Source organism: Barbus barbus, assembly GCF_936440315.1.
Source record: "Barbus barbus genome assembly, chromosome: 17".
NCBI lineage: Eukaryota > Metazoa > Chordata > Actinopteri > Cypriniformes > Cyprinidae > Barbus > Barbus barbus.
Window position 1 is genome coordinate 29,597,883 of NC_136745.1, and position 21,053 is coordinate 29,618,935.

Consider the following 21,053-nt stretch of genomic DNA (forward strand, 5'->3'; position numbering starts at 1 on the left):
GAGTCTCTACTTTTAAACAAACCAATTCAAATCAAACACAAATACTCACGGATTCTGTAATCCGTATGAAAGGTGCATTTTTCTCTAAATGTTATGTGTGTGCTTGAGTGTGGAATAGGCTAAAAGCTTATTATGGTTTAATAAACATGTGATTAGTCAACTAATGGCGTAAAGGAACGACTATTAGTCGACTAGAAACATCTTTAGTCAGAGGCAGCCCTAGAACTGAATGCACCATTGGTGGTGGTTGAAGAGAGACCCCCCCCTCATGATTGTAAAGCGCTTTGGTTGTACAGCAATACACAATAAAGCACTATATTAATGCATCATTCATTCATTCGTTATTGAAAAAAAAAATCTACCGAGGTCAGAACATTTTTTTTTAATCAATCTCTTGCCTGATGTTTCATATGGAAATGAAAGTGATCAAAGTGTGTCTGAAATCACAGAGTCTCACTCACTGTCCACAGCCACCAGCACAGCAGTGCGTCCTCTCTTCTCGTGCTCCGTCATGGCTTCATCCACATCTGCTCGCACCTGCAGCGCGTTCCTCCTCATCCACTCTCTGTTCCCTATCAGCACTGTGAACGAGGCCGTCTGGACTACAGCTGAAACCACAAACCCAAGCATTATGGTGTGTTCACACCAGAGGTTGTATTAGATTTAATTTTAACGGACAGGGTCGTAAAAATTCAGTCATTATCTATTATTACCCATCATTTTAATTTTCATATTTTAATTATAATAACACCTTTAACTGCTTGCATTTTTGTTCACATTTTCATTTTGAATAATGAACTCAGCAGGCACCATGTAACGTCAGGTTGACGTTGGACATGATGTCGGACAAAAGTTGAAAAATGAAAATCGGGTTGACGTCAATATTTGATGTTGACTTAACGTTGAATTTTGGTTACACAACCTAAAAACAACAAAATCTCAACGTCAGCTGTCGGTATTGGACATCAATTTAACATTGACATTAGAACCAATCGATTCTGTTTTCAGTTGATGAATGAACCGTACATATAGTGCCGCCCATCCAATAAATCCAATATGTGTTACATTTTACTACTGTATATACACTGACATTTTTTTTTATTGATAGCAGCATTTCTGTAGCCATGCTAATAAAATATAACAAGCCAAACACTACAACTGATTTTATTTGTTTTCTATGCTCCAGATACCTATATCATAAATTTGGGGGTGCCCACAGACGGCTACAATAATGCTCTCTTCCATTTTCTGATTCAACCAGACTTGTTAATAAGCTCTTGGCTGATTGGCTTGCGCGAGAACACGTCATGCAAATTTTCTGCTCGAGTTGAAATTTTTGAACTAAACGCGATTTAGGCAAATATCATAAAATTGACTTTGCATGTAATCTACTCGTGCGAATAATTAAATTTGAGTTTGGTTCTCAAAACTTACAGATTTGTATTTCATTTTGAGTATGCAGCCTATGGTATCCCGCAGAAGCGGTCATGTGACACTCACTGAGCGGCTGCGGGTCCATGATGAGCGGACGGTCATTGCCGTGCGCTCTGGTATCGCTGATCTGGATCAAGACGGCATTGCGCTGGTTCTCCTCGCTGTCGCTGTCGTCTCTCTTCAACAGGTTTTCTGTGTTACTGACCAGACACCTGATCCCACAACCTGGCACGGCCTGGAAATCTGTACAGGCGCCAAGAGACTCCGTACCCAGCTCCTGAACACAGAAGAGACATTGTGAATCTACAGGCCAAATACAGATTCATGCAAATCAGGAGTGCACAGGAAGCACTGATACAGGGAATGATGTTTAAAACAGTCACTAAAACAAGCTTTACTGAAACCGATTTGGCACTAAGAGCAGGTGTTTAGACAACAAACATATTAGTAAGATTTTAAGTTTTTGAAAGAAGTGTCTTATGCTCAGAAAAAATCCAGTTAAAAATAATTACAGCTTAAAATAGCTGTTTTCTACTTGAATATACGCTAATGTAATTTATTCCTGTGATTAAAGCTGTATTTCCAGCATCATTACTCCAGTCTTCAATGTCACATGACCCTTCAGAAATCATTCTAATATGCTGATTTACTGCTCAACAAACATTTCTGATTATTATCAATGTTGAAAACAGTTATGCTGCTCTATTTATCAAACAATTCTTTGATAAATAGAAAGTTCAAAAGCATTTATTTGAAATGTGAATCTTTTGGTATGATTTACATCTAAAAACCCTGGTCATGCAGACACACTTTGGTAATTATGGCTTAATTTGACAATTATGGCTTAAACATGTAATGTATTTTTTTATACATTTAAAAAACCAATAATTAGTAAATGTAGTTATTTAAAGTTGCACCTAAGAAAATACTTTCATATTTTCAGTAAAGTTCATGTCATTTTACAACAGTTTTAGAAATGAAAACGTTTTGAATAAAAATTATATTTCTCATAATAAATACCTACGAACCCCCAACTGCTCCCCAGGTGTGTGTTCACTAGTGTGTGTACACTTGGATGGGTTAAATGCAGAGCACAAATTCAGAGTATGGGTTGCTATACTTGGCCACACACCACTTCCCCTTTCCCTTTCTCCCTTTATTAATTACACATACGTAATTATTTTTTTTAAACTATGGATTGTCTGTTTTCTTAATGCAGTACAGCCGTTGCAATTTATTTACATATTTTAATTAAACGTGTAACTTGGCTTAATTTAGCTTGGCTTAACTTACCATGTAAATACCACCACAGTCTTTAAGTAAAGAAACAACACACCATGAAGTCAGACTGACCTGTTTGCAATATTTGGTGATGGCAGCACCCAGCGGATGTTCACTGTTATTTTCAGCAGTGCCGATGATCGCCAGCAGCTTAGAGCGTGGCATCCGATTCCCCTCCACCAGCATCTTCACCTGGACCACTTTGGGAGCTCCGTACGTGATGGTGCCGGTTTTATCAAACACCACACACTGAATCTGAAAACACAAACAGATTTATAAAATGGTCTTCCTCTGAACAACACGACAGCATTAAAATCAGTGGCCCATCTCTGACCTTGTGTGCCATCTCTAACGGCTCTCCTCCCTTGATGAGGATCCCGTTCTGGGCTCCCACACCTGTTCCCACCATAACCGCGGTCGGGGTGGCCAGACCCAGAGAGCAGGGGCAGGCGATGCAGAGGACAGTGATGGAGGCCTGGAAGGCGAAGCGGATGACCGCCTCTGCCTCAGAGATGCTCTTATCATAACCCTGCAGAGAGAGACATTGACTAATAAACATAAACCTGGTCTAGCATTAAAGGAAGAGTTCACCTAAACATGAACACTGGCTTTTGATTTACTCACTCTCTGGCCATCCAAAATGCAAGTGACTTTTTTTCAGTAGAACAGCAAAGAAGATTTTTAGCTGAAACTGCGCTCCTTGGTGATTCATACAATGTAAGTCAGTGGCTGCCCGTTTATGAGAATAAACAATGCACATCAAGGAACAATACCTGTGGCTCCTGACAACATATTGGGGTTTTATGAAGCAATCTGAACATTATTTACAGCATTATTATCTGTAATCCAGAGTCTCAGGCAAATGGAGAAATCTGATTCTTTTCTGTGAGCTGGTTCTTTCGGACATTTCAAAGCACTAGTTTGTTTAGGTAATCACTCAATGACGTAACATATGCGCAATATATTATTAAAGCATCCCAGTAATTATGTGAAATGTGGATGTTTTACATGTCTAAAGCATACAAAGTGAACTAATTAGTCTTCACCAGCTCACCTTTTTACATAAACAATGAGAAACCATAAAAACTTTCATTTAGTCCCTTCATTCAAGTGTTCGGTTCACACTTGTGCATATCAGCGGCTCCTCGTCTTTGGTCCGAGTCGAACTCTTTCCTCGGTTCAGTGACTGTTTGAGGAACTGGAGAACTGAATGAGTTCATTCATCACAGGATCAGACACACTGCTATTGTGGCTTATTTCCAGTCGGAGGGACTGTCAGGTGTCTGAAAGTGGGTTTAGATTGAGTAACTTGTAGATCTGTGCCACTCAAGCTTTGAACTGTTTCAGAAGCTTCAGCTAGCTCACAAAAAAAAAGATTTGTTTGTGAACCGGACATCACTCCGGACCGTTTGACTGAGGCTCTGGATTACAGGTCATAATGCTGTAAATAATGCTCATTTTCTTGCACAGACCGATCGTTTCGCTTCATAAGACCTCAATATATTGTCAGGAGCCACGGGTAATAATTTTGTGTTCCTTGATATGCTTTTTTTATTCTCAAAAATGTGCAGCCACTGATATGCATTTTATAAATCACCAAGGACCACAGTTTCAGCTAAAAATCTTCTTTACTGTTCTACTGAAGAAAAAAGTAATCTCGGATGGCCTGAGGGTGAGTGAATTAACAGCAAATGTTCATTTTTTGGAGAACTATCCTTTTAAAACTCTAAAGTATTAATATTTTCAAGAGGACATGTCATGGAAAACAGGATTTTTCTTGCCCTTCTGTCCAATGTACTATGTAAACACACTCTACTGTTCACAAAGCTAACCTAGACTATTTGAAACCTTGACTTAACCTTGGATTTCAGAGAAAAAACTAAATGCTTCTAAACTGGCATTCTAGCCTTAGACGAACATGCATCTACAGAGACGGCTTCACTCACAGGGAAATACTTCTCCACAAGCGGAAAGTTCACAAAGCCGATCAGAATCCAGGCTACGAGAGTCAGGAAGGAAACCCCAACGATGAACGGGACGAAGTAGCCGCTGATCTTATCCGCAAACTGCTGGATGGGAGCCTGAGATTGGAAAGTTTAAAAGAAGGTGATGTGAAGACCAACGCTGAGGTTAGATATGCACACTGGATAAAGAGAATGCACTGACAGTCAAATGTTTGCACAAACATCCCTGAGTTTGTTTGTCATGATATTAAAACCCTTTAGATTTAAAGCACTGCTTCTCAACCAGGGGCCGGGGCCCAGGAAGGGCCTCATTAAATTAGTTAAAATAACAAAAACTAATATAATAACAAAAACAACAAATGCTAAAACAACTAAAAATCGAAATATATTTAATATTTTAAATATAATTTTAAAAAACCCCACCGGACTAGAAAAGCCTTAATATAAGAGGAAGACCAAGGTGTGATTTCTAGACCTGGAAATCTAATGTAATATTGATAATATTCTTACCTGAGCATTTTTTAATGAATATACACTTTGCTACCTATTTTTTTTAAATCATTATCTAATAAAATCACGTATGACTGGAAAAGTCATTGAGACTTTTAAAAATTGTTGTGGACAATGGAGGGGCCTTTGAGTCAAAAACATGAATTAATTAATGAATTAACCAGAAGTTTTATCCATTTATTTTTTCAAAAAAGTATATTTTTAAACACTTTTTGGTTACTACAATATATTCATAAATCCATTTCTTTTATGTCATAGTTTTGATGGCTTTGTTTTTTCTAGTTTAGTAGTAAGGCATGAGTATTTGTTTCCAAACTTTCAACTGTAATGCAACTGGACAATATTTGGGTACAACGGGGCGCAGTAAAAGGCACCTTTGATATTATGCTCATCTAAACCACTAGACGGCACAAAACATGGCTTAGCACTTTCCAAAACATCTGCTTTTCAAGATGCACGTGTATATTCGTCTGATGTTGATTCTGTGCTTACTTGATCTAATATTTTATGTTATTTAAATGTTGTAGATTTAAGTAGCAAATGAGAATTAATGCATATGTTTTGAGACAAAGGTGTTCTTTATGATTTTCAGTTTTAAGATAATTAAAGCAATAGTTTTTAAATAGCGAAAGAATATGTAAAAGTGTGGTATTTGGGGTAAAAAAGCGCCCCTGCTGTTGGGGCTAAAGGCGCAGTAATTAACATGATAATTAATAGATGCCTGACTTTTCTATTTGTTGACATGACATGGTTAGATTCAGAAGGTAAATATCATATATTATGTTGGGTGTGAATGAAACCATCATATTTAAAAACATGATATTAATCATATCATATAATAAAATATAATTTGTTGTTACTACTGTAAATATATATTCAGTTATTATTGGATCTCCTTCAGTACTTTCAGAATCTTTACTTATTAAAATGATTTTGTTTCTGTATTTTAAAATATATTTTTATATTACATTTTAATGACAGTATATTTATTAAACAATTTATTGATGATAATATTAATTAAAAAAAACTAAGTATAATTGACAGAACTACTCTCAGCCTTGCAAATAAATAAATAAGTGTACATTAATCTGGACTAATCTGGAGAATCAGAAGCTGTTATTTCCAAAACACATACTGTGAGAGCAGATGCTGAGCTGACAGACGCACCTTTGAAGTCTGCGCCTCCTCCACCAGTTTGACGATCTGAGAGAGGGTGGTGTCTGTGCCCACATGAGTGGCTTTGATCAGCAGAGAGCCGTTCTGATTGATGGAGCCCGCGATGACGGTGCTCCCCGGCTTCTTAGTGACGGGCATGGCTTCACCTGCACCACGAGACACATCATTAAACCTCTAGATTTCAGTCACTGCACAAATGGGCAAATAAAGGGTTAAAACATTACACAGAAAGTCAATTTCTAGTCAATTTTGAGGAGAGGTGTGGTCGCTCTGACATTGCTATGCTAGGATGTTACGTAGTTACTTACTGGCCCAAATAATAAGAGCACACCCCATGTCTAATTAAATGACATTCTGATCATTAGATCTTGCTATACTGAAAAAATGATATCTCAATATTTATTGGGATTTATTCGAGAACAATAATTAAATGATACTTTGCTGAGTGTGTTTTTGTGCTGGTAAACTGGCTGATGGATTAATAAATGTGACCCTGGACCACAAAACCAGTCTTAAGTGTAAATGTTTTCGAAATTGAGATTTATACATCTGAAAGCTGAATAAATAATCTTTCCATTGATGTATGGTTTGTTATGATAGGACAATATTTGGCTGAGATACAATCATTTAAGAATCTGGAATCTGAGGGTGCAAAAAAAATCAAAATACTGAGAAAATCACCTTTAAAGTTGTTCAAATGAAGTTCTTAGCAATGCATATTACTAATCAAAAATTACGTTTTGCTATATTTACGGTAAGAAATGTACAAAATTTCTTCATGGAACATGATCTTTACTTAATATCCTAATGATTTTTGGCAAAAAAGAAAAATGGATCATTTTGAGCCATACAATGTATTTTTGGCTATTGCTACAAATATACCCCAGAGACTTAAGACTGCTTTTGTGCTCCAGGGTCACAAATATGATGCTAAAACCACCAGTAGGTGGCAGCAAGCCCCTGTCGTAATGAGTTATTCATTGAATCATTCATTCAAACAATTCATTCAAAGCGGATGATCCATTTAGAAATGACACGCGGCTCTCTTTACGAATGAATCATTGAATTACTGACTCAAATGATTTGTTCAAAACGAAACACCGCAGTGTTGCTCTGAGACGCATAAATGTTCTTCTTTGGCTTTGGCTGGAACCATTTTCGTGGGCAAAACAGAGAAAAACAGACGATATTGTGTCTAAAGTGTAACTCACTCAATATTAATTTCTTGAACTGTCTAAAATTTAAATCACATTTGCGATCAGGCTCATGTATCAATATTTAGGAAAACAGCTGTTGCTTGTGCCATATTGTGTAATTATATAAGTATTAAAGGTGCAATAGTCAGTGTTGTGCAAGCTACTTCCAAACTGTAATACATTATAGATTACTTGTTACTGTTATTTAGAAGTAATTCCTTACCTTACAATATTAATGTCTCAGAATTGCAATGCATTACATGACTCCTGTATTACTTTTGAGTTACTTTCACCAAAATAACTACAGAAGTAGAACTTAACATTCTAAAATGACAAAATGTACTGCAGAGCATTTTATATCCAGTAGAGGACGTTATGGTGTAGCATAATGACTGTGGGCTATCCAGGCTACTAACAATATAGCTTATAACTGGCAAAGTGAAGGCTCAAGACAATGCAAGAGAGGATGACAGAAAACTCGAAGTAATGCGCATACGTCCATCTCGTGAATGTCCAGTCTTTGGCCATTTTCACCCATTAGCCACTGGCCAGGGCTTACAGCGAGCCGGGCGGGACTAATAGCCTCGGAGCTCGAGCACAGAGGCCGAAATCATGCCACGTTTCCATGATCGACCCAGTAGACTCGCACTCCCTGTAAAACGCCCTAAACACGCCTTCACTGGACTACGTCACACAATACAAAATTCCACCAGTGAGAGGGAGATGAATGAAATAAATCGCTAAACAAATATATCAGAAGCTGTCGTTTAGCCTTTATTTACAAACTTGGACACCACACGCGGCTATTGACTGACCACGAACAGGAAATAGAATTTGCCGCATTTTTGATTCGTTAATGTCTTGCTGTGTTTTTTTTTTACAATTAAATTTTGGGCTAAAAGTGTGTTGTAACGCAAGCGTTACTGAACATGTACCGAGTAAAATATTACTGAAAATTGATTAGTAATGCCTTGCACTACGGCGTTACAGCAAAAAGCAATCCGTTACTGTAATGCATTACTTTTGTAACGCGTTTCTCCCAACACTGGCAATAGGTGATTGTCTTCGGAAACATTTGTTGTTATGCTGGTTGAAAGTCATCGTTAGCAATCATCAAGTTAAGTGGTCTAAATTGTATTTATCTGGCAGGCAATCATTAACAACTTGATCTTCCTTCCTGGTATTATAGTACTTTTACTAACTGTACTATAAAGTTTTCTCAGCGGTGAATAACACATGATGTATTGTAGTAATGTCTCTGGTCGTCTGATCTGTGTGCGTATATGCCTTCAGGGCTTTGGACGGCGATTTGCAGGGAGGGTGGGACGTTCGTTTTCAGTTCTATCAGGCTAAAGTTAGTATTTCCCAAGATGTCCTACTGCACCTTCAAATAAAAATTCATGCAGGGATATTTTTTTTTTTCATAAAGCAAAAATGGTTGCCAGGTTGAGAAGATTAAGTATACCAATGGGCAGAAAATGTATCAATTCAAGAAAAAATATATATTTAAACTCTTAAAATCTGGCAACCGCAACAATGAATGCTTGTAGAGGCAATGCAAGATAATGCAAGTGGCAAATTCAGGATAAACAACCAGTGGGAAAATATCAGATATGATTACGCTCAATAAATCGAGAGAAGCAGAAATCATGATTATGATTAACATACGATTCATTGTGCAAATCTAGTATATGGAGTACACAACAATTATCCTGCCTCGTTTGATTGCTCTCATATTAGTAAAGAGAAAAGTGCCCTCTTGAACCTGTAATGAGAGACTCGTCTGCCATCGAGTGTCCTTCAATCACTCGGCCATCGACTGGAAACTTCCCTCCGGGCACAACCTTCACAACATCTCCTCTCTGCACAAGTTCCACATCCACCTGCTCCTCGCTGAGACACAGAGAGATACCCAAGGTCATATGTGCAAAGAAGTCAGCTGTGCTTTCTGTTTAATAGGAAATAAATTCACAGCACGAGACGCACAAACCTTAACACAGACATGTCATCGTTCAGTGTAACAACAGTGGCCTCTGTCGCCTGTAAAGACATCAGCTTGGACAGAGCCTCCGAGGTCTTACTCTGCGATTAAAGACAAAGCCGTATAAACATTAGCACAGAACAATGCAACAAATTAAGAGATGATTCTGGATTCTTATCATTCTGATAATGAATTATTCAAGAAACAGCTAAAAACACATCTCTTCCATCTATACTTGACCCTCTAACACTAGCACTCTATTCTAGCTACTCATTTTCTTTTTATCCTTTAACACTTGCACTCTTTACAATTTTAATTTTTCTTTTAAATTTAAAAAACAGAGCATCTAACACTAGTGTTACACGTAGTACACATCTATTGTCCTCATTTGTAAGTCGCTTTGGATAAAAGTGTTTGCTAAATGCCTAAATGTAAATAATTACAAGCATGCAGATGAATAGCTTGTGTAACTGGAAATGCTTGTTCACCTTTGCTATCTGCTCCAGCCACCTGCCCAGCGAGATGAAGACAAACAGCATGGGCGGAGTATCAAAAAAGGTGATGGGGTTCACTTTCGCTCGCTCCACCATGGCAACCAGGAGAATCACCAATGAGTATGTGAATGCGATTGTTGTTGCCAGAACAATCAGCACATCCATATTGGCCGTTCTGTGCTTGACAGCTTTATAGGCTTGACAGTAGAAATACCGGCCACCGATAAACTATTTAAGACAGACAAAACCGGTATGGTGACTTTAAGGAACTTTAACATAGAAAGTGCATTAATAAGCCACAAACTGGCAGGTAACCGACCTGCACAGGGACACAGAAGAGAAACGAGATCAGGTTCATGATGGAGAGGCCCGGCAGAAGCTGTTTCTCCAGGAACATGGTGGAGTGGTACTTCTCTCTGTCCTCGGCTGTGGCGTTGTGGTGGTGGGACATGTCGATCTGGTGATCCACGATTATCATATACATCATCATGCCCATAACTGGCACGCAGAAAATCAAGCTGATGAGAAATGATCTCTTCCATCTGTGAGGAAACAGGATGCTGCATTTTAAGAGACCGTTCACATAGAAAGTGTTTTCCATTCATTACGCTACTATTCCATTGTTTTTCTATGTAAATACACTAGACAAAAATCACTGTTGTAAGCCTGTCTCATGTCTTCTGCAGCATCTTGCACAAGAGACAGCAATCTCAAACTGCAGCGCTCAAGTTAAACTTTTTAAAAATGCATCAATGGAGCAAAGTGTGGATGTGCTGTCCTTGAAGAACGTACAACTCGGTTTTGTTTATATATTGCTTAGCCTATAATTTTAAATAACAGATGTCGAATTTATTTATTTTTCTTCTGCAACACTTTTCCTAGGCTTGTGTTTACAGCAAGATGTTAAACGAATTTAGTATTTTGACAAGACGAATAAAATTATAATAGGCCATTTTTGTACAACCTACATTTTTTTCCTCTGCGATACTTGTTCCTATTGTGTTGTAAAGGTTAAACAAATTGTATCCTGACAAGACGAATAAAATAAATACAATTTTGTGCAGACTACACTTATTTGTTAGCCTCTCTCTCTTTCTTTCAGTAAAGGAAATTTAAATGTGTGATTCTGGAAACGGGAGCGGGAGCGGTCGGGAAGAAAATTATTCAAAGCGGACAGCAGGTGAACAAAGAGTGAATATATGGCGGGAGCGGGTGGGTGCGGGATATAGACCTCTACCTTAATCTTGCATTTTTCACAGCAATGTTTGAATGGCCCCTAAAGCCTGATTTATACTTCTGCGAACCGCTAGTCTGCAGTGTCCATGGGCATGTTGCTTGTGTAACCTGCAGTGTCATGGCAAAAGCCGAAGAAGCTTGTCGGAGAAGCATCAGCCGTGACGGCGGCAAATAAATATCAAAGAACAGATCATTTATTTAAAGGGGACCTATTGTGCAAAAATCACTTTTATAAGGTGTTTGAACAAAGTTGTGTGGCTGCTATGTTGTTATTTTTAACCCGCCGTGCTCCCTGTCTGTGTAATTCATAAACACAAATTTATTATGCACAGTATAATCAGATGACTGACTTTGAAACCGAGTATGTAAAGATAACAGGCTTGTACTAATAGGGGACTGTTTATTTGCAAAGGCTAGCACTGCTATTGCCAGAGCGTGATCTCTTGAAGCTCCGCCCTCTTCTCCGGGAGCACCAGCTTATTTGCATTAAAGCAACATACTCAAATACAGAGCGTTTTGGCTCATAACCGAAAAGTGGCAATTTTAACAAGCTATACAAATGATCTGTTGGGTATTTTGAGCTAAAGCTTCACATACACACTCTGGGGATAGCAGAGACTTATTTTACATCTTGTAAAAAGCAGCATAATAGGTCCCCTTTAAAACTACAACGGAACGGGAGATGATGGCATTCTTTCAATCTCCATGGCAGAACTACATTGTTTGTCGCGGACAACAAAGTGATGTATAATTCTACGTTTTATAATAAATGATAAGACACTTGTTCTTTGCTTTGTTTTATTTTAAATAAGAAGGTGTAACATTAAAGCTGCAAGCAGCGATGACGGGCCCAAGCCGTCAGTGCAACCGCCACCCCCGTGGCATCAGGAAAACGGTGCACAGCGAGCACATGCATTACAGTAACCCTCTGGCAGTTTGGATTTGAGGGATTCAGCAATGAAAGGGTTAATCCAAACCATCAAGACTGCGAAACATACACACAACAATACATAAAACGTCTGTAACACTTTCAATAAGGTTTCAGTTACTAACATTACTGTACAATACTTATATAGCGTTTACTAATGTTAGTTAATATTCAAAACTTATAAACATTATTCAAATTTAAAGTTTTATCTATTAACAATTTTGATTAACTAACATGGTAACACTTTATAATAACTGCACACGATAAATCATTAGTTAAGTATTAGTAAATAGGCAATCCATCCTTTATAAAGTGTTGTTTCAGGATTAATAGGCATTAGTAAGCATTTTATGAATACAGCTATAAATGTTTTGTTCTTGAGCATATATATATATATATATATATATATATATATATATATATATAGTTTAATAATTGCTTCATTAATTATCAATTTAACATTTCTAGATTATACTACGATATTTACAAACCACTTATTTAGGAGTTGTCAGTGGTTCATAAGATCAATTAGAAAGTGTATTTTAAATTCTTATTATCCAATGAAAGGTTTTTGTGAAATTTTAAAATAAAAGATCAAACGGATTAACAATGCAGATTAATTTTCACTGCCTCCCTTGATCATATTTACCAAGGGTGCCGATATTTTTGGCCATGACTTTAAAACTTTTGTAACACTTTTCAATAAGTTTTTAGTTTTTAACATTATATAAGTTATCATGAACAGTATTTTTATAGCATTTATGAGTCTTAGTTAATGATATGTTTAAAATTGACTACTACATTATTAATTAAAATTTCTAATGTACATCAGTTACAATACCATGAACTAAGATAAACAATTGTTTACTAACTAATATAAATACAGTAAGAAATGTTGTTCATACTTAGTTTGTTAGTTTTGAATTAACTAATGTTAAAATCTATATTCCTGAACTATACTAGTTAACATGAACAATGATTATATAACATTTATTAATGTTAATTAATGTCAAGCCCAAAATGTAATACATTATTAAAATTTAAAGTTGTATCTTAACATTAGTTTATATATGTGAATTAACAAAAAATTAATATTTTTAATGTTAGTATTAACTAACATTAAAAAATATATAAATTATCTAAAAATAGATTGTTCATTGTTAGTTCACGTTAGTTAATGCATTAAATAATCTTAACAAAAGATTCAAGATTTGTATTTGTCACATACACAATTATACAGAGTATAACCAGCAGTGAAATGTAGGTCAGGTCCGCTCCAAGGACAGTGCAATTATATAGAATACAAATATTAAGGAAAAGAAAAGTAGAAAAATAAGGAATAAAATAAAAGATAAAAAATATAAATGTGCAGGTCAGTATTTTGTTGACTTAAATAGTAATAAAGAACGGTATAAAAACGTTGTACAGGGTATGTAAATAGCAGCAATATGAGGTAGAGAAAAATTATGATTAGCTTATTGATATGGTGATATTTACATGGAGTCAAGTGATGTTATGACACAGAGTTAGAGTTTAGGAGCCTGATGGCCTGGGGGAAGAAGCTCCTCCTAAGTCTCTCAGTTTTTGCCATCAGGCTACAGAAGCGCTTTCCAGATGGAAGCAAAGTTAATAGATGGTTACCAGGGTGATTAGAGTCCTTGATTATTTTGACAGCTCTATTTTTGCAGCGTTTGAGGTAGATGTCCTGCAGAGAGGGGAGAGCAGACCCTGAGATGCGCTCAGCTAAGCGCACAACTCTCTGTAGTGCTTTGCAGTCCTGATTGGAGCTGTTTCCATACCACACTGAGATGCACTGAGTCAATACACTTTCTATGGTCCCTGAATAGAAAGTTTTCAGGATAGCTGGTGAGACCCTGAATTTCCTCAGCTGTCGCAGATGGTACAGTCTTTGCCTGGCTTTCTTAACCTGTGTTTGGATGTGTGTAGTCCAAGTCAGGTTCTCAGAGATGTTTATACCGAGGTACTTGAAGTTACTCACCCTCTCCACAGGGGTCCCACTGATCATAAGAGGAGTGTAGGGCTGCTGCTGTCTGTTCCTAAAGTTCACGATCAGCTCTTTAGTTTTGCTCACATTCAGAGAGAGACAGTTGTCCTGGCACCATGATGTGAGTCTCTCTACCTCATCCAAGTATGCGGTCTCATCGTTGTTGGAGATGAGGCCCAGAACAACAGTATCATCAGCGAATTTGATAATAGATGTGGAGCTGTGAGAAGATACGCAGTCATGCGTGTAGAGAGAGTAGAGCAGGGGACTCAGGACACAGCCCTGTGGGGCTCCCACTTTCAGAGTGATGGAGTTTGAGGTGAACTGGCCAACTTTCACCACTTGAGGTCTGCCGGTGAGGAAGTCTTGAATCCAGTCACAGAGTGAGGAGTTTAGGCCGAGGTTTGTGAGTTTAGAAGCCAGCTTGATGGGGACTACAGTGTTGAAAGCTGAGCTATAGTCAATGAATAGCAGCCTTACATAATTCCCATTGTTGCTGTCCAAGTGTGTGAGGGAAGAGTGGAGGACGTGAGAGATGGCATCGTCAGTAGATCTATTTGGGCGATAGGCAAACTGAAGAGGGTCCAAAGTATCAGGTATGGAGGAGCAGATGTGGCTCTTTACAAGTCTCTCAAAAACCTTCATGACTACAGATGTGAGGGCAACTGTGCGATAGTCATTCAGGCAAGAGGGTTTATTGTTCTTTGGCACAGGGATAATAATCAATTTTTTGAATGAGGTGGGAACCACGGAGGTAGCAAGGAACTCATTAAAGATAGAAGTGAACAAACCAGCGAGCTGATCGACGCAGGACCTCAGAACACGGCCGGTTGTCCCATCAGGTCCGGCTGCTTTCCTGACGTTCACTTTCTTTAGCGCCCTCCGAACCTCATCCTCCGACACGGTGATTACAGGATCATCGCTGATCTGCCTGCTGCTTCCTGGCGCCCTGGATGGCAGAGACGCGCCGCCGCCGTTGCAATCGAAGCGGCCGTAGAAGATGTTTAACTCGTCGGCCAGCAACGGATCTGCTCTCACCTCCGTGGAGGATTTGTTTCCAAAGGCACAGATGGTCCTCAGTCCCTGCCACATCCGTCGAGAGTCATTGAGCTGGAAATGAGACTCAATTCTCTCTCTGTATCTGTGTTTAGCGGCTCTTATTGCGTGACGGAGAGCATAGCACGATGCTTTGTACTCGCTCATATTCCCGGTCAGAAGGGCCTCATTGTAAGCGGCAGTGCGTGTGTTAACCGCAGCACGGTTTGTTCTGTCCACCCACGGTTTCTGGTTGGAGAATGTCCTTATCGTTATTGTTTCTGTAGCTTGCTCGGTTAGCGTGTTTACAAAGCTCAATGCTACATCCGTGAACTCGCTGACATCAGAAGAACTCGCCCGGAACATGTCCCAGTCGACGTCATCAAGAGCCGCCTGCAACATAGCTTCTGAGTGGGAGGACCAGCGCGTCACTACTCTCTGCACCGGAGGATCCTGAACGAGCCTTTGTTTGTATTCCAGTGTGAGGAAAATGGCGGCATGGTCCGATTTGCCAAAAGCCGGTAGTGAGCGGGCTTTGTAGGCATTCTTGAACTGAGTGTAGCAATGATCCAGTGTATTCGGTCCTCTAGTTGGACAGGATAAATGTTGATGAAAGTTCGGCATGACCTGCTTGAGGCTGGCTTTGTTAAAGTCCCCTGCGATGATAAAGGCAGCGTCAGGATGTTTGTTAATGTAGCCACTGAGCACATGGTGAAGCTTAGACAAAGCCAAGCCGGTGTCTGCCTGTGGTGGAATGTACACAGCAGTAACTATGATCGATGAAAACTCCCGGGGCAGATAAAATGGGTGGCAGATAATGCAAAGATGTTCCAGATGAGGCGAGCAGGAACGCGACAGAATGGAGATATTCCTGGGATCACACCATTTCTTGTTAATCGTGAAACACATACCTCCACCCCTGGATTTACCGGCCTCTGCTGTTCTGTCCGTCCGAAAAACAGAAAAGTTATCACTTGGCATAACAGCGGTGTCCGGGACCATGGACGAAAGCCACGTTTCGGACAAACAAAGGATGTTACAGTCCCTAATGTCCCATTGGAAACTAATCCTGGCTCTAAGATCGTCCATCTTATTCTCCAAGGACTGGACATTTGCGAGCAGAATGCTCGGAAGAGGAGGACTGTGAGCCCTTTTCCGGAGTCTCTCGAATCCAGCGCGTTCCCCGCGGTGTTTCTTGATCCTTCGCCTCGGGGGGTTATTGTTCATCTCTGCGTTCCGAAGAATCTCCAGAGGCCATGCTGTATTTGTGGCTAAAGTGTCCTGGAACAGGTTAGTGTAGCGGTTTCCAATGTCCAAAAGTGTTTCTTTGTTATAGGTGATCAGTGCCGATGTGAAATGTGTAAAAAGAGAAAGTAAAAGTAAGAAAAAAAGTAGATTAAAAACACAATCTTAGCGGAGCGACCTGGACGGCGTCCGAACAAAGCAGCGCCATCTTGAAATCAAAAGAGACTGTAAATTGTTGCCAACATTTTTTATGATCTATTACCATTTTTTTTAATTATTCTAATGATCTATAAGCATTTGTGAAATAGTTTTGCCAGCATTTCATCATAGTCTTTGTCTGTGAGCTGAACTGTTTTACTGTTACATCCATGTGATTCAGATGTCATTCCACAGGATGTCATAGGTCAGTATCAAATTAGTTTCAAATTATTATTTGCAGCACAAAAATGTATAACATGCATTTTGTATGATCTCTCTTACTTAACAGATCATGCAAAATAATCATATTTATCTGTTTGTCTTAGACTCTGGATTACAGGTAAATAATGGTCTGGTCTGGTTTCTTGCACAGACCGATCAATTCACTTCATAAGACCTCAATATATAGTCAGGAGCCACGGGTAATAATTTTTTGGTCCTTGATTTGCTTTTTATTTTTATTCTTTAAAAAAAAAAAAAACGGGCAGCCACTGATTGCATTTTATGAATCAACAAGGATCATGGTTTCAGCTAAATATATTTTTGACTGTTCGATGACCCTTCCTAAAATTTCAGACTCTAATATAGTCTACCACGTGCATCACATAAGGATCGCTATATTGCGTGGCACAATGTAAAGCTCTTCAAATGAGTCACTCAGGAGGATTTGTTTTAATTCTGAAGCTTCCTAAGAGGCTGAAGGTAGGCAGTGGTCAGCAAGGCAGCTCACTAGGTTTTGAAACAATTATTTAATACCTCTGGAAACAGCATTTGAACAAAGAAGTTATGTTGAAATTCTATGATTATTATGTTAGGTAATTATGTTTTAAAAACATTTATTCCAGAAAAGTACTGCTCTTATTCGCTCATGTACTTACTGTTGGATCTCACGGCTGTGATCCAAGTGACTCCCAGGACGATCTTTCTTCACCAGAGAGGCTGTAAATCCCATGTTCTGATCAAAAAAGGGAAGTTCATGTCAGAACACATGCTACAAAATGGTAATTGTGGTTCCCTATGATATTATTTATAGCTTTGTTCCAGAACATATTGAACTGACACAAAACTTAATAAGTAACTGATTCAGAATACCAAGTAAAAACAGTGCTCTTGATGTAAAAACAATCACTGATTATCATACTTTATGCGTATCAAATTGCTGAACTATTTAAAATCGCACGTGTGTGTGTGTGGACACAATTATTGACACCCCTAGAAAATCTTATGTGTAAAATTTATCTGAAGTATATTCCCATTCATATTTTGAGCACTCCAGGGTGATTATGAACATGAAATTATCCAGCCATGGCTTCCTGTTTCACAGAAATATAAATAGGAGGGAAAACAAAGCCCAAATTCCCTTAATCATCCATCACAATGAGAAAAACCAAAGAATATATTTCTGATGTGCAGCAAAAGATAATTGAGCTTCACAAATTAGTGAAGTGGCTTTAAGAAAAGAGCTAGAGCAGTGAAAATTCCCATTTCCACCATCAGGGCAATAATTAAGAATTTCCAATCAACATAAAATGTTACGAAACTGCCTGGAAGAGGACGTGTCTCTATATCGTCCTAATGCACGGTGAGAAGGAGAGTTTGAGTGGCTAAAGACTCTCCAAGGACCACAGCTGGAGAATAGCAGAAAATAGTTGAGTCTCGGGGTCAGAAAACCTTAAAACAAAATGGTCAAACAGCACCTACATCACCACATGTTGTTTGGGAGGGTTTCAAGAAAAATTCTCCAAGCTCATCCAAAAACAAACTCCAGCATATTCAGTTATCAGACACGACTGGAACTTCAAATGGGACTGGCTTCTATGGTCAGATGGAACTAAAAAATGAGCTTTTTAGCAACAAACACTGAAGATGGGTTTGGTGAACACAGGAATAAAAAGTACCCCATGTGTACAATGAAATTGTACTGCTGTACATCATGGATTCTATCAAACACCAACAGATAAAAAAAATCAATAAGTGACTGACTCTGTTAGAAATCTTATAATGGGCCACGTTTGGATCTTCTAACCGTACAATAATCCAAACACAAACCTCAAAAACAACACAAAAATGGGTCACTGAGCACAAAAGCAAGCTTCTGCTGGCCATTCCAGTCCTCTGACCTGAACCCTGTAGAAAATGAGTGAGGTGAACTGAAGAGAAGAAGCTGTGAATCTAAAGGATCTAGAGTGATTCTGGATGAAGGAATGGTCTCTGATCTCTTGTCAGGTGTTCTCTAACCTCATCAGGCATTATAGGAGAACATTTAGAGCTGTTAAACTGGCAAATGGAGGTTTCAAAAAGTAAATAAAAGGGTGCCGTTAATTGTGGCCAACGTGTATTTGAGAAAAACATTTATTTTTATATCCAATGAAAGGTTAGATTTTTGTGAATAAAAGATCAAAAGGATTAACAATGCAGATTAATTTTCACAGCCTTCTTTGATCATATTTACCAAAGGTTCCGATATTTTTGTCCATTACTGTATATATAAACACATACATACATACATACATATACATATTATACTTATATTAAACATAAAATGTAAAAAAACATAAAATATTAATTTTTTAGTGTTCAAACGTTTACATAATTTTTATTTTACAATTTATTATTTAATTAGTAGCTTAACCCACTGCATTTTATTTAATTATTATTTCTTACATTAAGCCCAGTTTGGGAAACCCTGGTGAAATGTAAAGTTTAATGCATTTTATGATGTTGCTATCAATAAATTATTATTTTTTTTTTTATATCAATGTGGTACATTTAATGGTAAATTTAAAACAAAACGTAATCTAAAAGTAGTCAGAATGCATTATCTAAAATTAGCAACTAAAATTAGATTATATACATATATATATTATTAATCTCATATATGATGCATTTGGTCGAGTTGCCCTGCAGTAAAGCGCTTCATTGAGGTACGGTGATTATCCCTTCAGTGTGCAGCGCGAGCAGGACAAACAACAATGAATGCAGAATATTAATAACTATGACAGGGACTGTCATATACATAACATTATGATGAGAACACTATTATAATAAAGCGCTGTGAAGTTTTAGAGTTTAGCTGCCGTGTTTCTACATATTGTTGCGTGAAGAACGCGTCAGCAAAAGGAGTTCATTCAGAGCGGCGCAGACACGTTCATGACATGTACATTTCGTTCAGATAGCCTATAAGTCGTAATATTATGTTGTATAAATAACAAAGCGTATTCTATAGGCGGAGATAAATTATAAAGTTAAATCCCTTTGATTAAAAACCTGCTATGAGATGCTTCATTGCAGCTCAAAACAGAAATGCAGAACATTAAAAACTACTGTATTGTAAATAAAATCTTGTGAATTTCTGAGGGTTTCGCTGACGTTTATCTTTTAATCAAAACATTATTTACCCCGTTTGTATCAGCGAGTTGTCCGTTACACATTTTCCCTGTGTGCTAACGTCAGTAATTATGACTGTGTCTGACTTGACTCTTGATAATGTATTTTGCCCCGCCCCCAAACATATGATTAGACTATCAGTTGAATATCGGCAAGATTAGAAAATTCAGATTCAACTATGAAAATCCTTAGTTGGGGACACCCCTAATATATATAAATATATATATATATTATGTGTGTGTGTGTGAGAGAACATTAAAGTGAATTCACCTCTATCCATCTGATCACATCTCTCGGGCCGGTCACTTCTGGGTCATATTTGATGTGGGCTTTATTGGTTGCCAGGGCAACTGAAGCATAGAGGATGCCCTTCTGCTTCATTAGGTTAGACTCAATTTTGTGAACACAGGAGGCACATGTCATCCCTCTGACCTATTAAAACAGACACGTCATCCACAAACTTGTCTTGATGATAAAAAATAAAAAAAATGGGTCAAAAATCGACAATAAGAGCTGCGGACATACTAACCACAAGCTCCAGGGTACCATCAGAGCCGTCATAATTCTCCATCACTGAAGCCGTGAAACCGAGCTCTCGGATAAACTCTGCTATTCTCTGAGGATCGATGATCGACGGGCTGTATCGAACCTCGGCTTTACTGGCCATCAGTGCAACCAAAACTGAGTGTACACCTGAGGAAAAAGACACGATGCCACATTAAATACAGACATTCTTAGATTTTACCACAGCATTTACATATTTGTGCATGTAAATAAGCATAATACGTATTATTATGACATTTGTTCTGATCAATTTTAGACACCATCATTATGATTTAATACAGTGCAATTATATTCAAGCATGATGTTGTTTTGTAAAGACCAGGGATTACCATTGCTGGGTGGAAACTAATTACATGTAATCTGAATTGCGTAATCAGATTCCTTGTTTTAAAATTAAGTACTTGTGAGTATATTACATT

The 21,053-nt window shown here is 38.1% G+C and overlaps 1 protein-coding gene across 1 annotated transcript in view; it reads right to left on the minus strand.

Moving 5' to 3' along the window:
- LOC306883508 (copper-transporting ATPase 1-like) overlaps positions 1 to 21,053 on the minus strand; it is a 38,600-nt gene that overhangs the window by 7,487 nt on the left and 10,060 nt on the right. Inside the window, exons 6-18 of the mRNA XM_079438809.1 lie at positions 20,600 to 20,763; positions 20,341 to 20,502; positions 17,562 to 17,638; positions 10,356 to 10,578; positions 10,031 to 10,264; positions 9,552 to 9,643; positions 9,327 to 9,454; positions 6,357 to 6,511; positions 4,662 to 4,796; positions 3,050 to 3,244; positions 2,788 to 2,970; positions 1,501 to 1,711; positions 462 to 608 (exon numbers count right to left, since the gene is read on the minus strand). Of these exons, the coding sequence (XP_079294935.1) occupies positions 462 to 608; positions 1,501 to 1,711; positions 2,788 to 2,970; positions 3,050 to 3,244; positions 4,662 to 4,796; positions 6,357 to 6,511; positions 9,327 to 9,454; positions 9,552 to 9,643; positions 10,031 to 10,264; positions 10,356 to 10,578; positions 17,562 to 17,638; positions 20,341 to 20,502; positions 20,600 to 20,763 (2,106 nt within the window). The remainder of the gene's footprint in view (positions 1 to 461; positions 609 to 1,500; positions 1,712 to 2,787; positions 2,971 to 3,049; positions 3,245 to 4,661; positions 4,797 to 6,356; positions 6,512 to 9,326; positions 9,455 to 9,551; positions 9,644 to 10,030; positions 10,265 to 10,355; positions 10,579 to 17,561; positions 17,639 to 20,340; positions 20,503 to 20,599; positions 20,764 to 21,053) is intronic.